This window comes from Drosophila subobscura, chromosome U (assembly GCF_008121235.1).
Source record: "Drosophila subobscura isolate 14011-0131.10 chromosome U, UCBerk_Dsub_1.0, whole genome shotgun sequence".
NCBI classification, from domain to species: domain Eukaryota; kingdom Metazoa; phylum Arthropoda; class Insecta; order Diptera; family Drosophilidae; genus Drosophila; species Drosophila subobscura.
The window spans coordinates 15,752,123-15,768,268 of record NC_048534.1 but is presented as its reverse complement, the minus strand read 5'-3'; the positions used below and the strand labels follow the sequence as shown (position 1 = coordinate 15,768,268).

The 16,146-nt window shown below is 43.9% G+C and overlaps 2 protein-coding genes and 1 non-coding gene across 8 annotated transcripts in view; all 3 read left to right on the top strand.

Moving 5' to 3' along the window:
- The first annotated feature begins 3,748 nt into the window (after positions 1–3,748).
- LOC117902203 (semaphorin-1A) overlaps positions 3,749–16,146 on the top strand; it is a 113,113-nt gene continuing 100,715 nt past the window's right edge. For 5 of the 6 annotated variants that reach the window (XR_004649381.1, XR_004649382.1, XM_034813420.1 and 2 more), the window contains exon 1: positions 3,845–4,042. Coding sequence is in view for 4 of the 6 variants with exons in the window: in XM_034813420.1 (XP_034669311.1) it covers positions 3,952–4,042 (91 nt within the window). In the remaining 2 variants the exon portion in view is untranslated. Of the gene's footprint in view, positions 3,765–3,838; positions 4,043–16,146 lie in introns of those variants that run through there. The other variant, XM_034813422.1, reaches the window with a different exon arrangement.
- Positions 6,965–7,787, top strand: LOC117902206 (proteasome subunit beta type-1-like). Its single transcript, XM_034813426.1, has one exon. The coding sequence runs from the start codon at positions 7,013–7,015 to the stop codon at positions 7,727–7,729; it is 717 nt and encodes a 238-aa protein (XP_034669317.1). The 5' UTR covers positions 6,965–7,012; the 3' UTR covers positions 7,730–7,787.
- Trnaf-gaa lies at positions 11,001–11,073 on the top strand. Its single transcript has one exon. It is a non-coding gene; the product is annotated as a tRNA-Phe (tRNA).

Genomic DNA, 16,146 nt, shown 5'->3' with positions numbered 1-16,146 from the left:
TGGCTCATTTTTGAAATACACTTGTAACAGTGTGAGCATACAGAAGTCTGGATGCAAAATTTGGTGGCTCTAGCTCTTATGGTCTCTGAGATCCAGGCGCTCATAAGGACGGACGGACGGACGGACGGACGGACGGACGGACGGACGGACGGACGGACGGACGGACGGACGGACGGACGGACGGACGGACGGACGGACGGACGGACGGACGGACGGACGGACGGACGGACGGACAGACAGACATGGCTCAATCGACTCGGCTATTGATGCTGATCAAGAATATATATACTTTATGGGGTCGGAAACGTTTCCTTCTGTGCGTTACATACAACCGTTATCCGCACAAATACAATATACCCTATTTACTCTTCGAGTACCGGGTATAACAAAAATTCGTCTCAACCAAACAGCAATCATCTTTATTTGTTTACTTCATGAAAAAAACGTAGTTGAACCGAAAGTTTGCCCATCAAATGTTACCATAATTGCACGGCTATAAATAAAAGACATGACACTTCATTTATAAGACTTTTTTTTATTGATACGAGATCATTGACGTGCTTAGGGGCTGAGGGGTGCTGCCACATGTCGCACAAGGCAAAAATGCTGAGGTTCTTCCAGATACACTCTTTCCTTTCCTCTATTGATTTCAGTTCCCGCTTCAGTTTCATTTCCGTTGAGCCTTTTCGAGGGTATTTTTCAGCCGTGATCAAACAATGCCTACTCGGGCTTTCTTTATGTTTTGTTCAGTTTTGGTTTTTGTTATGTTTTTCTCTCATTTGTTGTTGTTTTTTGAGTTGTGTTGGTATTATTTTTGAGTAATATGCGCAATGCATCAGGCTCAGACGCAGACCCGTAGCCGGAATCAGGCTGGGGGCTGGGGGCTGGGGCTGCCGCCGACATTGTTATTGTAGTTGTTTAAACACCACACACAACACACACACACACACTACGAGTACACTCTTGACATATTCGTGCTGTCTGCAGGGATTTGTGGCATTTAATTTTTGGTAGCCATTTACAAAACAGAACCCCTCGGCCCCTCCCCAAGTCCTTGCACAACAGGGGGGGAGGGAAATGTCTGTCCAACTGCAGTGTGTAATGCAATTGCCAGATTCAGAAGCCAGGAACAGGAACAGGCGAGGCTGAGCCAGAGCCAGAGCTAGAGCCTGGGCGTGGCTCTGGCTCATTTTTCGTGGCCTCCTTTGTGTGTGGTGGGGGGCTGGCAGGGAAAATCATTTTAAATGCCTGGGCAACGTCTCGCTTTTGATGAGGATGCTTTTCCAACCGAAAAGTGTTTTATGTTTGCACTTTGCATAGGGGATAAGGCCTCAGCAGCCCAATGTGTTTAGCTCTGAAATATTACTCAACATTCAGGACGAAAACTACGAGAAGATTGAAAAATTGGGAAAATGTGCAGGCGTGTAACCATTAATTACAGAATTACCCACATAAATGCCAGCAAGTGCAATGTTCGATCAATAAGTAGAGTGCGGAGTGCACTATAGTTGAGGCAGTGCCCGAATTTAAATCAAAATGGCATCGAATAATAATGTAAAGCTCTCTTATGTTCACTCAAATCTTTCATTGAGAGCAACACTCGATAGTTGTACTCTCTCTTTTGCTCTCTGACTGTTTCTGCCCTAACAATTTTGGGTTAAATTTTGCGTAAACACTTTCCAGGGCACTCGACTAATACACAGACGCTTACACCTGACGCTCGTGTGTGAGTGCGTGTTTGTGGCGCTTTATCTAAACTAACAATCGGCAAAGAGGAACAAAAAGATACACGAGAGTGAGCTGCTGCTAAGTGGACACTCGACTTGTACTCATCGCATGCCACATGCCCTCCCTACCAACTTACCATGGTGACACTCTGCACTTTTATGGATACCCTTGCTCTAAAATTTGCAGCGGAGAGTAGAGAAAATATATAGGATTATTGTGGGAATTATTACACAAAGAACTTTAGGCCTTGCTCTTTGCAGAGCCTATACTTTAGGTCCGTAGTTGTGCGGCATATTTAAAAAGAAAATTCCCGAACAGCCACCCCATCAACCATCGATATTTGGCAGTGTATCCCAAAGCTAGGCTTTTGTTTCGCTTATTTTTCTCTTCTCTATTTTACTTGCCACCTACGCGCTGTGTTGACGTCATAATTAGAACGTAGCCGACACAGATGCACATGACTTGGAAAAACAAATTGCGCTGCACTTTTCCACAGCCGCCCCATTGCCGACCTGCTGGGGTTTTCACCTGTGGAGATTTATGACACCAAATAACCCCATTTCGAGTCGAGGCTACAGAACAGAACAGAGCAGAACGAAAGCACCTTGTCAACCCCTTTCGTGTGCTAGATTTTTGTACATTTTCGTGCTACATTTTAATTTCTCTGCGTTGGGGGAAATAGTGGTGAAGGGTGGGGGGCTTGTGGGTGTGCTGGGAAAACTCATTAACTGTGCACGCTACTTGGCACCTTTTCTCCTCCTGCTGTCTACGCTACACTCTGCATTTCCTTCATTCCTTTCAATTTGTTTTCGCCTGTCTCTTGTCGCTCTTTCGCTCTCTCGTTGCTTTCTTTAATCTTCTTTTTCTGGGGCTCACTCACAATCCATTTCCATTTCCATTTCCATTTGTGGGCGAAGGTCGCTCAACTTGCGAGAGTATCTGCATAGCGAAAGACGCCCTAACAGCTGGGCGTGGCTCAATGCGTGTGTGTGTGTGTGTTTGCGTGTGTGCACACACACGATTGCACAATAAGCCGCTTTCAATAACTTGTCCAAGAAACGTTGGGAGGCAGGAGTGACATGAGGGGGCCAGGACCTACATTAAATCGAGCACAAAATTTATGCCACCGAAATGGAAAAAATGCAAAACGAATGGCGGATATATATTAGAAAATAATATTAAAAAAAAGGAAGAGCATTGGGGGAGTTAAGCATATGGGACTAATATTATATACGAAATTTATTTTCCTAATTTATAGCTTAAATAAATTGCATTTAAATTTTAACTGGATTTTCTGTAGACGCAAAATTGTAAATGAATGTGCCTCGGGGTTCCACTGGGATGCACTGTGCATTCGATTAATTTTCTATTTTATGGCAGTACCCAAAAATATATTAAACATAATCAGCAGCTTCCACAAGGGATGCCTACAATATTATTAAATCTATCCCAAATAAAAGAGTAAACATTTGTAATAAACATCTACAATTAATTATAAATATTTCTAAACCTTCTCTCCCTCTTCTAATTACAGAAATGACGCAACTTCCTAACCGCAACAAAATTGTTTGACAACAGTTTTTCCACACACGAAAAAAACGTTCGTTTTTTAGAACCGAAATTAAACACAAACTTTGTTGGGCTTAAAACAACAAGCAAAATGGTTAAATAAGAAAAGAAATCAATATATTTGCGATATTTAAGGTCCCAGAAGTAAATAAAAGATGCAGTAAATAAATTATATATAAAATCCCCCGAACACAACACAAATATAAATACATAAAATATAAAATCAAATCAGCTATAATAAGGAGAAGAACACACAGAGGAAAACCAAAAGCAACAACAACAAAAGAACACCAAAAATCAACCAACAATTTTTGAACATTGTAACCGACCGACAAAACAGGCAAACATTTGCATAAATTGTATGCAAAATAGAAAATGTTAAATTCCCACAACGCTGCAAACCAAATTACGCACAATAAAAATAATAATAGAAACCACACAAATAAAAACAACAGCAGCATCTGCATCCGCATCAGCATCAGCAAAAGCAAAAGCAACAATAATAACAATAAAAGCCACAAAATGCATTTGAAAAGTGCAACAGCAACAAAAGCAGACACAGTAAAAACAAAAACAGCAACAACAACAAACAAGCTGAAGCATAAGTTAAGCAAATTGTATGGATACTACGGATACGGATACAGATACGGTTGGATGCAAGTCTTCCTACTACTAACACTCTACGTGATTGGTAATCAAAGTGCCTGGCAGGAGAATATACGACCAAAACTCTATGTGGAATTAGGTGAGTGTTATATTAATAGTATTTTAGACATGAGCATAAAATGGGTGCGATTAATTTGGGTAATTTCGTTAAGGTTTCCCTTGTAACATCTACCCTGAAACTCACCTTAAAATGTATTTCATTGCCATGAAACCTTCCCGTATTTAACATTCTTTTACTCATCAAAAATTTACATATTTATTGCAATTTCTTTTGCTCATAATCGAATTTATGTGACGTCCCACAATGTGTCTGTCAGCTGTAAGATCTGTCAGCATGTGGCTGAAGTCTGGAGCTGAAGTTCCAATCATTGCAACGAGATTAAAACTAAAGCAAATGTCAATTTAAATTATGACTAATAAAAGGTGCAGACAGAGAAAGCAAAAAGAAAGAAGAGATATGTGTGGTGGAAGCAAAACGAATCGAAGTCAACTGCCAAAAACTTTAATGACAATTTTTTATTTTCTTTTATGTGAGAGTACAGAATGTAATTTGACTGCAAGACACACACACACACGCACACACACATGGAGAGAGGATAGTGGTTAGTTCCTATATTCAAGTTTTGACATTCAAAAACTTGCCCATCCATCCCCCCCAGCTGCTACCCGAAAAGTATCCACTGTTGTCAGGTGCTGAAGAAGAAGTTTCGGAGCCCAAGAAATGAAGCAATAACTTGTGTAGGGTAGAGAGAGATACGGAGAGATCTGAGAGGCATGGCTACTAATGCACATACACACAGTTTTTGAGATATATCCACAAGACATCCACACGTTTTGCTATCTTAACTATAAATAACAAAAATTCCAGGCAAGACATTATTTGCATAAAAGTGGCGAAGCTTTCAGGAGTGCTGCTGCTGCTGGCTGCCAGTAGCTAGCACAGTGTCCTGTGTGTGTCCTCAAATGTAAGTCTACTTGCGACATCATCATCATCGTCATCGTCATCGTCAGGAGTAACGTCGTTGCATATGCAAATTTTTGCTTGATTTTTTCTGTCTTTTTGTTTTGTTTTTTTGGGCTAAAAAGTTGGGCAACTCACGTAGCTTGAACCTCCAAATGTAGCAGTATGTATACCCAAATATATAAGTGTACATAGAGCCAGGTACATATGTACATGTGTATCCACAGTGGAGTTTGTTTTGTGCTGCAAGATGAAGCAGAAAAATTGTGGAAGTTGCCAGCAGCAACTGAAGTTTTTGAGGAAGTACGAATTAACTGCTAAAAATATATTTTGCACGCTTCAAAAATTACGTTATTAAATGTGCATTTGGCGCATACTTAAATCTGTGGCACAACAAACACAGTTAAGGGTAAGATAGAAGGCTTTTTCTCCCCAGCCAAAGGACTAAAACGAAATAAAAGTCAAAAGTGTTTTCCATTCAGGAAGTCATACAAATGAATGTCCTACCTTTTTCCAAGAAAATGGTGCCAGCATTTCACATATGCATGAAAATACTGCAGTAGGATGTAAATTAAATTAAATGTCAGCTCGATATACATTTACACCCTGCACTTTATGGCCAAATGGCAGCCATAGGATTGGTAGGAAACTGTGGAAAAATACCTCAAAAAGTAGTGGAAATTTCAATTTAAAATCCCGGTAGCAACTTTATAAGTTCTGCAGGACTGAAGGTAATTTCCTCTCTCTGATAAAACGATCCAATTTTCATTATACTCAATATCTCATTAGGGAAGAAGAATTTCCTTTCGTTGCAGCAACTGGAACTGTGTGCGGAATGAAACGTTTTTATTATTAGTTTAGTTCTCGCTCAAAATCAACTCTGAGGATAATCTGTGAAACGAACCCGTTGATGCCACGCCCATGCCACTGCTAAACCAATTACTTAGCTTCATTCCGCTGCCAGAGACCTTCTCCAGCGACCTCCAGGGACGGCGTGCGCACGTGTTAAAGTTCATTTAAAATCCATCAGGGAGCAGCAGGAGCAGGAGGTGGAAATCATCGTAAAAAAGCGTTCTTCAAACGTGGCGACACCCCAGAGTAGGGTATAGAAGGGTGTCAACTTCATCTTGGAGGGGCCACTCGTGCATAACAGGAAAATAAGGTTAATGGGGAAATTATGAATGCGCCAAATGAGCATAGGGAGGAGCTGGCTGGGAGGCTGGCAGAGTATCGTAGGGGTAATGTCATTCATGGGCCATACCCATTGTGTTGGTCAGACCAGAGAGACCAGAAACAAACATCAGGCGTCTCCTTAGGGGCAGCCCATAAAATATTACAACCCTGCGTGCCGTGCAGAGTTGCATTTGACAGCCGCAAGTGGTTGTCATTAGAGGAGCTGCGACAAAACGGTCATTTAAATGCACTCTTCTGCTGCTACTGCCACTGCTGAAGCTGCCACTTCAGCTTCTTATTCTTTCATCTTTCCCCCCGACTCTCTCGAAGTGGGCGGCGCAACACTTGCTGCAAAATTACGTCTATCAAGTGGGCGCGGCTGCTGGGGGGAAGGCAGTTAATGTTGATCGTTTTGTGGCACTCTCTTGCGTTGCATCCTGCACACACACACACACACTCCGCTCCACTCGCATCACTCTAAAAAAATGTCCCCCTTTTTCTCTCTGTAATTTTTGTGAAATGTTTCTTATGCTTATTTCTGGATACGTGCAAGGACTTTCTGATTACAGCACAGGCAGGCAATCAGGACGAGGCGTGGTGCATGCCCTGTTGCTAGGATGTCAGGGAAAAATCGAGACAGCGATGGGAAAAAAGCCAACGAAAGTGGAATTCAGAATATTCAAAGGTGGAGAGTTTATGAAATAAACTGTATGGAAAATAATATTTTGAGGAATGAATATTCAAATATTCGGACATATTTTTCAATCCACAGTATGCTCTTCTGCTTCTCAGAATCCTTTAGACTTCACTCTCCCTCACCATTAATCCAGAAGCCATTGACTATAACTTCCCCTTTTGAAAGTCAAATCAAATTTTAGACAGTCCAAAACAGGAGAGTCTCAATACAACAGCAAAATGAATAAATCCCATTGGTTGGATTTCGATTTGAAGGCTTCCTTCACTCCCGTCGAGTGTGGCACCACCATCTTGGCCTTCGAGTTTGCGGATGGCGTGGTGCTTGGCGCCGATTCCCGCACCACCTCCAATTGCATGGTGTCCAATCGTGTCACGGACAAAATCAATCGAATCACGGACAACGTTTACTGCTGCCGCAGTGGCTCCGCAGCGGACACCCAGCAGCTCGCTGAGGAGGTCTCCATTTTGATGTGGCGCCGCAAGATGCACACGGGCCAGCAGACTTTGGTGCGCGATGTGGCCGCGGAGTTCCGCGACAAATGCTACACAGGTCGCAGGAGCCTATCGGCCGGCATTATTGTGGGTGGCTGGGACGATCTGCATGGCGCCCAGGTGTACAACATTTCACTTGGTGGCATGATGACTCGCGAAAATTTCAGTTATGGCGGCTCGGGATCCATTTACATTAGCGGCATGCTGCGGGATGCCTATCGGCCGAACATGGATAAGGAGGATCTGGTGCTGCTTGTCCAGTCGGCTCTGAAACAGGCCATTCATCACGATAGCTTCTCCGGCGGTGTGGCGCGCATCGCAATTATCACCAAGGAAGGCATCGAGCGACGTGTGTACTACAACACCAGCACGGGAAAGGCACAGGCTACGGGCACGGATGAAATCTTGGGCAGTTCCGAGGCCAAGAAATCGCGAGAGTCGTAAAACAGAATTTTGTGTAGTTTTTTTGTTAATTAAAATCTTATTAAGATTACCCAAGGAACGTTTCAATGCATCCCTTCGCTTATGGGAAATTTCTGCAGCGTATTTGGAGCGGGGGAACAGTGGAAGAGTGGAACATTGACACATGGACATCTTCACACCTTATTCCAGTTGAGCTTGGGGCGACCATTAAGGTATTTTCTTTATTGGCATCTTCCGCGCAATTGAACTTACCCCGGCCCTCGTTCCGGAGTAAGTGTCTTGGCAGCCAGATGTTGACCAGAGTTGCCACCATCGAGTTTAAGTTACATGAACTTCCGTTTGCAGCCAATTACGCGTTGAAGAAGCTTGCGATGGCTGCAGCCGGAGGGCTGGCGAACAGTTATTTCCTGTGGCATGGGGAGAGGCATTCGATGGGGATGTCCAAGTGCAAGTCACCTAAAAATAGTTTCGCCTCGAGTCCGCGTCTCGGCGCGTTCGCGTCCGCGTTCGCGTCCGTCCCGTCATTAAAACTGTCTGCAACGTGTTGGAACAGCAAACATAACTGTTAATTGCCATTTGTGTGCGGAGCGAGACTCCGGCAGTCCTCCACTCCACATTGACTCGATTCCGCTCCGTCTTGGGGCTCTCATTTTCATATTTCGCCGCATGCGCCTCATTACAATTTAATTCAGAATGTAATTGCAGACGTTGAGTGGGAATGGGCATGGGTGTATGTAGATGGGGCATGTGGGGATGGTGGCAAGAACTGTAGGCAACCACCGACTTGGCAAAAGTTTTCTTGCATTTTGCGGCACTTGACACGCGCCTCGCATAATTTCCACACGTCTTATGTGCCGCACAAAGCTGCACTCCACTCCACCACACACCGCTCCACTCCACGCATATGTACGCTGCTCTCTCTCCCTAGTCTAGTCCCTTGCCTGACATCCTCACATTGTCTCTGCATTTCCATATGCATATTTTTTGGCAGTCGCTGTCGGAAAGGGCGGAAATGCGACAACTAAAAAAAATTATATATGTAGTTTCCCCCTTGGGACAACGGTTGCTTTTGTTCTCCAAAGACACCCCCTCCGCTCACCCCCTTTGTTTCCTCTTCTCTTGTCTCTCTCTCTCTCTGCATTTACATATTACTTTGATTCCATTTATATTTCTGTTTAATAAATTGTGAACGTGAATTGATAATCGCTGTTGTCGCCGCTTTGGCTTTGTCTATATTTAGTTTTAGTTGAAAAATATATGTGAGATGCATAATTAAAGCGAAGATAGCTGGTGGACGGTGTAATGCCATTTATGAAAATATTACAAATAGTTTTGGAGTTGTGAACCAAAGAGGAAGGGGACAGACAAGTCACTGATTGTAAAGGTATTCCTTTTGTAAATCGAACTGGAGATGTTCCTTTGGCTGTACGAATCCTCTTTATTTGTACAACGAAAATCTTTTAAAAGATACCCCAAGCATGCACCAAACAATTCCCTAAGCCACAAAGCCTTCCACAAGAGTTTCACACTCCTTTTAGCCCATTTAAAGTCCATTTTCAAATACAATTAATATCAGAAAATGTTTCCCCAGTCTGCTGCAGTCTCTGGGCTCAGTTTTAAATCGAGAGGAACATTTGGCCGTGTAATTTGAAATGGGAATTACAAATCACTGGCTTGTGCTTTAAGCACAAAAAATAAAACGAGAGCGAGAGAGATAGAGAGAGAGACAGTGGGGGAAAAAGTAAATCCAAAAGGCACACCCAATCAATTATATAGACAGCAATTTTTACAGCCCCCACTGGGCAATGTCGTTCAGCTCCCGAGCCCCCCAGCCCAATGCTCAGTTCATTCTGCACATTCTGGCCATTCGAGCCATTCAGGGCATCCATCTCATACCCCTTCCAGCCCTGCCCACTCGGCTGCCGCTGCAGTCCCTGTGTCTATGTGTGTGTGTGTCTGCAATTGGAACATTTCATGGATTAAACGTTTTCTTAATTGAGTGCCTCATTTTCCGGTTAGGAAGTTTTTCTCATGCCGAGAAAATAAATTACACACATGAGTGCAATTTGGTAGCAGGCAGCAGCAGGAGCAGCAGCAGCAGCAGGAGCAGCAGCAGGCGCAGCAGCAGGACTCGTTTCAGGTTCAGGAAAGCAGCCTCGAACTTTAACCTGGCGCTCAACTGAACAATCACCTCATAATGGCGTTAATCAAAAAGTTGCCACGACTGCGACTGTTGCAGTTGCATCCCGTTGATGCAGCAGATTGAACATTTAACGATTGAACCCTATACATACGCGTACATCTCTATGCACACGCTTTTATTCAGGGGTTCAATGGCTCTTGGTCTTGGGTCTTGGTCACCAGGGAAATTAGTAATATGACAAGTGCAGCAGCAGCAGCAGCAGCAGCAGCAGAAGTCAGCAGGCAGCATCATCATCCCCCATTGCGTTTGGGAACAAATGAGCGCCTGGATGTGCCACCATTTTTACACATTTTACTTATTCCCTTTGTTCTTCATGCTATGGTCATGGTCCTGCTCCTAGCTTTTTGTCTCTATAAATTTGCCACTGATCGTCGTCCAGCTGTCCAGCTGTCCTGTGTCCTGGCACTTGGCCAGTAATTGAAATGGCGTAACGACTAAAAATTGAGCAGAATCTCTCTCTCTCTCTCTCTCTCTTTTCTGCCTGCACTTTCCCCCTTTACTCCATGAAAAAGTTAAAGGGGGTTTACATAGAGGTGGACAAAAAAAAAAATTGTGGCGGGCTGGGCATGTGGCACTAGAAAAGTTTTGCTCCTCTCCTGGCACAAGTAAAAAGTTAATATTGATAAATTGATTAAAAGTTTAATAATTGTACATTTTGTTTTTGCCTCAAATGGGTGGGGCTGAGAGGGGAGTGCGATGCAACGTGCGTCATTGGCATGGTGTGGTGCGGGGCAGCCATAAAACTTATTGTCGTTGGGTCGAAAATTAAAAATGAATAGCCAAAGCGTAGCTCAAAGATTAATGCAAAAATGAAGTGCTAAAACAAGGAAAGAAAAAGTGCAAAATAATTATCTGAGAAGAAAGTGCTTGTCTTTTAGGGAATTGAATAGATAAGGATTAACCTCTGCCATTCTATATATTTCTTTAAAGTTGAAACCAAGAGATTGGAATATGCTTTATATTTTATTCGGCTTCCCCGGACATCAGTGCATTGCAGCTTATCTCCTCCACTATACTCCTCCGCTTATCTCGCTCCATGTAGCTCTCTCCCTGAGCGTATAGGGGGATTTTGCCACTGGTCGATCAAGTGCCGAAATAGCTCAGTTGGGAGAGCGTTAGACTGAAGATCTAAAGGTCCCCGGTTCAATCCCGGGTTTCGGCAATCGCTAACCTTTTTTTTTCTCTCTTATTATTTTTATTTTCTTATTTATTTCCGATGCACATAGTCCGCTTACCTGTAAGTACTGGCTATAATTACATATGCACAACATACCGTCAGTGTTCTTATCGGATTTAGGCACTTCCTTACTTTGTTCTCAATACAACAAGTAAATGTAAGCCATGCCTGCGTGTGCCAGTGGAAGTCGTCGAATTCCGACAACAATTCACTCCCTGCACACACAAATCACAATATGAACGAACTTTTAACCAAAAAATAGAAAATAAAACTTTGTTTCCCGAACAAATGCAGAAAATGCTGTGGCTGTGGCACGGTGGCTGAGGCTGAGGCTGAGGAGGAGAAGCAGAAGCAGAAGCACAGAAATCAGCATGACAATTATAATGATAATGAGGAGGGGGGATGCTACTATGCAGAGGCAGGCAGGATCTTGATGAAAATGTCATTAAGTGATGGCAAGGAATGCGCGCCCAACCAGCATCCAAGCACGGCAGCGATGGGGCAACGTCATTATCCTGGAGCCTTCCCCACCCATATTTCTAGCCATCTCTTTCTCAGTTTTTCGTGTTGCTCTCTGTCTCACTCTCAATCGCATCTCATCCTTGTGTCGTTGTCCTTGTCGTCGTAGTTGGCAGCTCTACATTGAATGCAATTAAAAAAGTTTAGCTTGATTCCCAGCTTTCTATGCACTTTCAAAGGGTATATTGGTTTTGTTCAGAAGGTTGTCAGGCAGTTGCCTGAAGCAGTTCCTTAACAACATCAAGATTGGATCACTATTATAAATAACTTTTAAACTAGAACGATCTGATAGGGTATTCTAGGCTTCGTCAGTCATTTAAAATGTCTCTTATTATGCTCTCATGAACGCAAATACATCTCAACACAGACATTCGTTTGTTCTCTAATTAATTTAATTTACAGGAAAATGAGCTGCTCAACAGTTGGTCATACGATAATTGGAAGCTTAAAGATTTTTGCATGTGTCGGGAGCACAGTCACAGTCTGCTGCTGTTGAACAGTTGAACCATGTTGACATTCATTTGTGTCTGACTGTGAATTGAGAAGTTGTTCGGGGGTTAATCCACAAATGAGAGGCACATGATGAGGCATATAATTTCAAGTCATAGCTCCCGTTTTGATGTCCCACGATTACCCTGATCCTAATTACCCATTGGGCTGTGTTCTCCTGAGTTTATCCGCTGGGATTCTCTCTAGGCACTTAAATAATAAACACTATCCTGGACAGCAATAACTTTGCCTTCCACTTGAATATTGCCAGCCATAAAACATAAATCACACTTTTTGTCTTGCACATAAAACTTCTTCAAGCTGAGGCCCCGCGCCACGCGCGACTGTCAGCTGCAGGAGCCACAAAGTTGTTATATTTTATTTTCTTGAGCAAAGAAGTAAACGCTTTGCCCCCGCATTGGGACTGCTGTCGTCGTTTGTGTCACTCTCCTGCCTTCTTCCTTTTGCTTTTATTTTTTTGCGGCCGGCAACGCTAATGATCTGCGGCAATGGCGCCCACGTAGCAACCTCAGAGTGAACCGCAGCCACATCCTCCTCAGACGTATCCGCATCCGCATCCGTATTGTCGATTGTGTTTTCGCTGAGGCTTCAACTTTGTTGCCTCACGTGACTGCCATTTAGTTGCAATCGAAGCTGGAGATGTGCCACTTCCGATAGGCAATAATAGATCGATTTTTGTATTATTGATGACTGCCAGCAGCAGTGGAAAGTGGGAAATATTAAAGGGCGCTCTTTTCTCTTTAAGCAACCCTTTCATAATTTAAACATCTGTTTTTTTTTGTGGCACAGACATCATTTATCATTGCCAAAGACATTATTAAGACTGGAACGGACAGGCCTAGCCGGGGGGATACATTATAACCCATTACACGCGTCTCATATGGATGCTTATGGCGTAATTGTGCGAACAACCCTCGAGCCGAAGCTCTCGACGTACCGACCATCATCATCATCAGGCGACAGCAGTTGACATCCACGAAGGCCCACGCAAGCTGCTGCTCACTTTTGTTCCCCCGTGAAAATCAGTGGACGTCATCGGGGCGGCCTACCACTTGTTCACCCCTTTGCTCCTGCCGCTCCACGCTGAAACAAATGTCTTCCGTCTCCGGCTTGGCTCCGTCTCTGGGCTTCTGTTTTTACCTTCTTTTTTCTTGTATCCGCTGGCTTGGGCCAAATCCGTTGTAGAGTTTTTTTCTTAGGCGGCTATGCTGTTCCTTTTGTCGAGATTTATCGCCTTTTATTCATCATTGTCACTGTGAAGGGGGTTGAGTGGGTGCTGCCACTGCCACTGCCGCACGTTTGCTGCGGTGACAACGTGCAACCGCGTCAACGCAATTTGCCGCCATGTCGAGATCGAAGTCGAAGCCGTAGCCGAAGTTGTGTGAGGAGTGGAGGGCCTGTGCGAAATCTTTGTGACGCCTTTTGGCCTTCATGATGAATTATTGAGACGCATGTCGCTGTGACAATCGGCAAATCAGCCAGGAGCCCTGGAGCCATGTGGAGCCCTCTGACAGGGGGCGGAGTATTTCTATATCTATCTGTATCTCTAGCTCTCTCTCTCTGTCTCTGTTTGACTGATGATTTGTTAAAGGGACATCCGTTTTAGGGTCGCTACTGCCTCTGCATTTCAAGTGTATTAGATTTAAAAGTCATTTACGAGTTTTGACCTAATCCGCTTACCATCCAAAGTGTTTGTCACATGAATAGCAGATGTCTTTGCCCCTGCCTTTGAGTGTGTGTGTCTGCTTGCTATTTGTATTGGCATTAGTCCTACATATATATCTTCCATCTCTCTGTGCTTGTGTGTGTCTCTCTGTCATTACATTAATTTGCGGTATTATGTCCTGGACTGGACTGGCCGCCTAATGAAAATCTCCTGTAAAATCCCATGGCCGAAGCAATTTGTAAAAGCATTTTGCAATTTGCCCCCTTAAGCACCATTCAACAGGAAGAAGGGTGGAGGGTACGTGGATAGAAACAGAAGGAAGAGATAAAGAGAGCAGGCTTGGTGGAGCTGCCAGCGGAAATTAACTTTAAGTTCTTAAAGTTTTAGGTTAAATGCTTGGTACCATGAATAAACTTTATAAGGAGGTCTCGTCGGTGGCAGAGTTACTCGCTACTTCTGCTTATTTTCAGTGCTCGTTTGCTTGTCAATGCGGAAGGTTACAGCGAGAGCCCTTTCACTCGCACTTTGCACTCGCAAGTTCTGCTTATTTTTGCCGACGAGACCTCCTTATATAGTTGCTTTATGGCTTGGTACTATCAGTCTCTTATTCGCTACTCGTTACTCCATACTCGTTACATTTAACACCGTATTTTTACTCGTTAATTTAATCTTCATTAATTTTCAGGCATTATTTTCTACACATAGTTCCCTAGCTTTTCCATTTGCTGTTCTTTAAGTCCCACTTTCGGATCTTCCCTTACTTAATGCTCAATTTTCTACAACTCCACCGTTGAATATTCTTTGCTTTATAGTCCAAATTCATAGCTCAATTTAAGCAGAAATAGTTTTGCTTCTTTCATATTTTACAGCTCGTTAGCTCGTTTATAGTTGGATGATTTTTTTCGCATACATATTTAATGGATGGTCAACGGGACAGAAACTGGTGACAGCTTTTCACTTTTCACTTCGGTCAAGGCTGCCGTTGCCTGCCACTGCCACTACTTGAGCTGTCATCGTTTTCAGCCATAGTTTTCTATGTGCCTCCTCCCAGTTGGCCATGGCATCTGAATCGAATGTCTGCCGGCAGTTATCGCTGTGGCATTCGGCTACTTTGATGTTGAAGTTGAAGCTTAAAGCCACGGCGCGCCGACCAAGTTGGAGTCCAGCACGAGAGTCAGCGTTTGAGGATCTTGTTTTTTTTTTACGAGCACTCGTATGCCTTGCTTTGGTTACGTCTCTCTTTTGGGGCCATGTCTGCAGCTTATGGTGCTGCCAGAGAGGCATAGCAGCTGGCGGTAGGCTGGCAAAAACACATTTTAGAATTTTTAATGCGCCGCCTTCTGCCTTTTATGGCGACAGAAGCAGAAACTCTGTCCGAAACCGCAGCAGGAACCAGGAGGACGCTGGACGATGGCTCTCAACGTGTATATCCAGAAGATATACTCCACCGCCTCTCTCCTCCAGTTAACATGCACATGACATTTGTCTTTAGACGTTAATCTCATTAAATAAGCAATGTGGTGCAGCCCAGGCAGACCAGGCAGGGGCTTTGTGCCACCACACTCTTTGAGTCTCTCCTTCTGGCCTGTGTGCCATTGTGCGTCCTGAAATGTGAGCTACTTTTGTCGCCTGAACAGTGGCTAAAAGTTGACTAAAACCATGAACTAAATGTATATAAAAATATATAAATAAATGCACAAAACAGTGAATCGATTGCCATGAGTTTTTCCCGATAAAACATGCCAAAATATGTTCAAAAACATGTTCCAGCAAACATAGTTTGGCACCACTGTGCCGTGTGATTTGTGAGCCCGGAATATTGGGTCTGTCCTCCTCCTGCGACTGCGACTGCCGTCTCTCTGGCTGTCTGACAGTTTGGCTCGTACCGCTTTTAATGCAAATACAGAAGGAGGGGGGCCAAAGCGCATTAAGAGCGGCACAAACGAACGGTCGCAAAGTAAGCTGTAGGTGGCAGGGGGCATGCTGCAGATACTATGCATACTAGCAGATACAATGTGCATCTTTTATGACATGGCAACGAGAGTGACTCCTCCTACTCCGCCCCTGGCTGTGTTGGGGAGTCTGCATTAGGCTCTCTCGCTTTGTGTCTGGGCAAATGTTTCGCCATCGATTAGTTTGCTGCCAAATTGCCGAAAGCCGCACATTGCCAGAGAGAAGTGCAGGATACGAGAAAGCCTGGCCTGTCCTGGCTTGTGCCCAAAAACTTTTGAGGGGGGGTGCGGAGGACGAACATTTGCATTTTGTGGGTGATGCGCCGGATGCCGGATGTGAAATGGTGAAATGGTGAAATGGTAATTGGTAATTCTATAAAGGCAGGGTTTAATTGATGAATTACTGTTGCA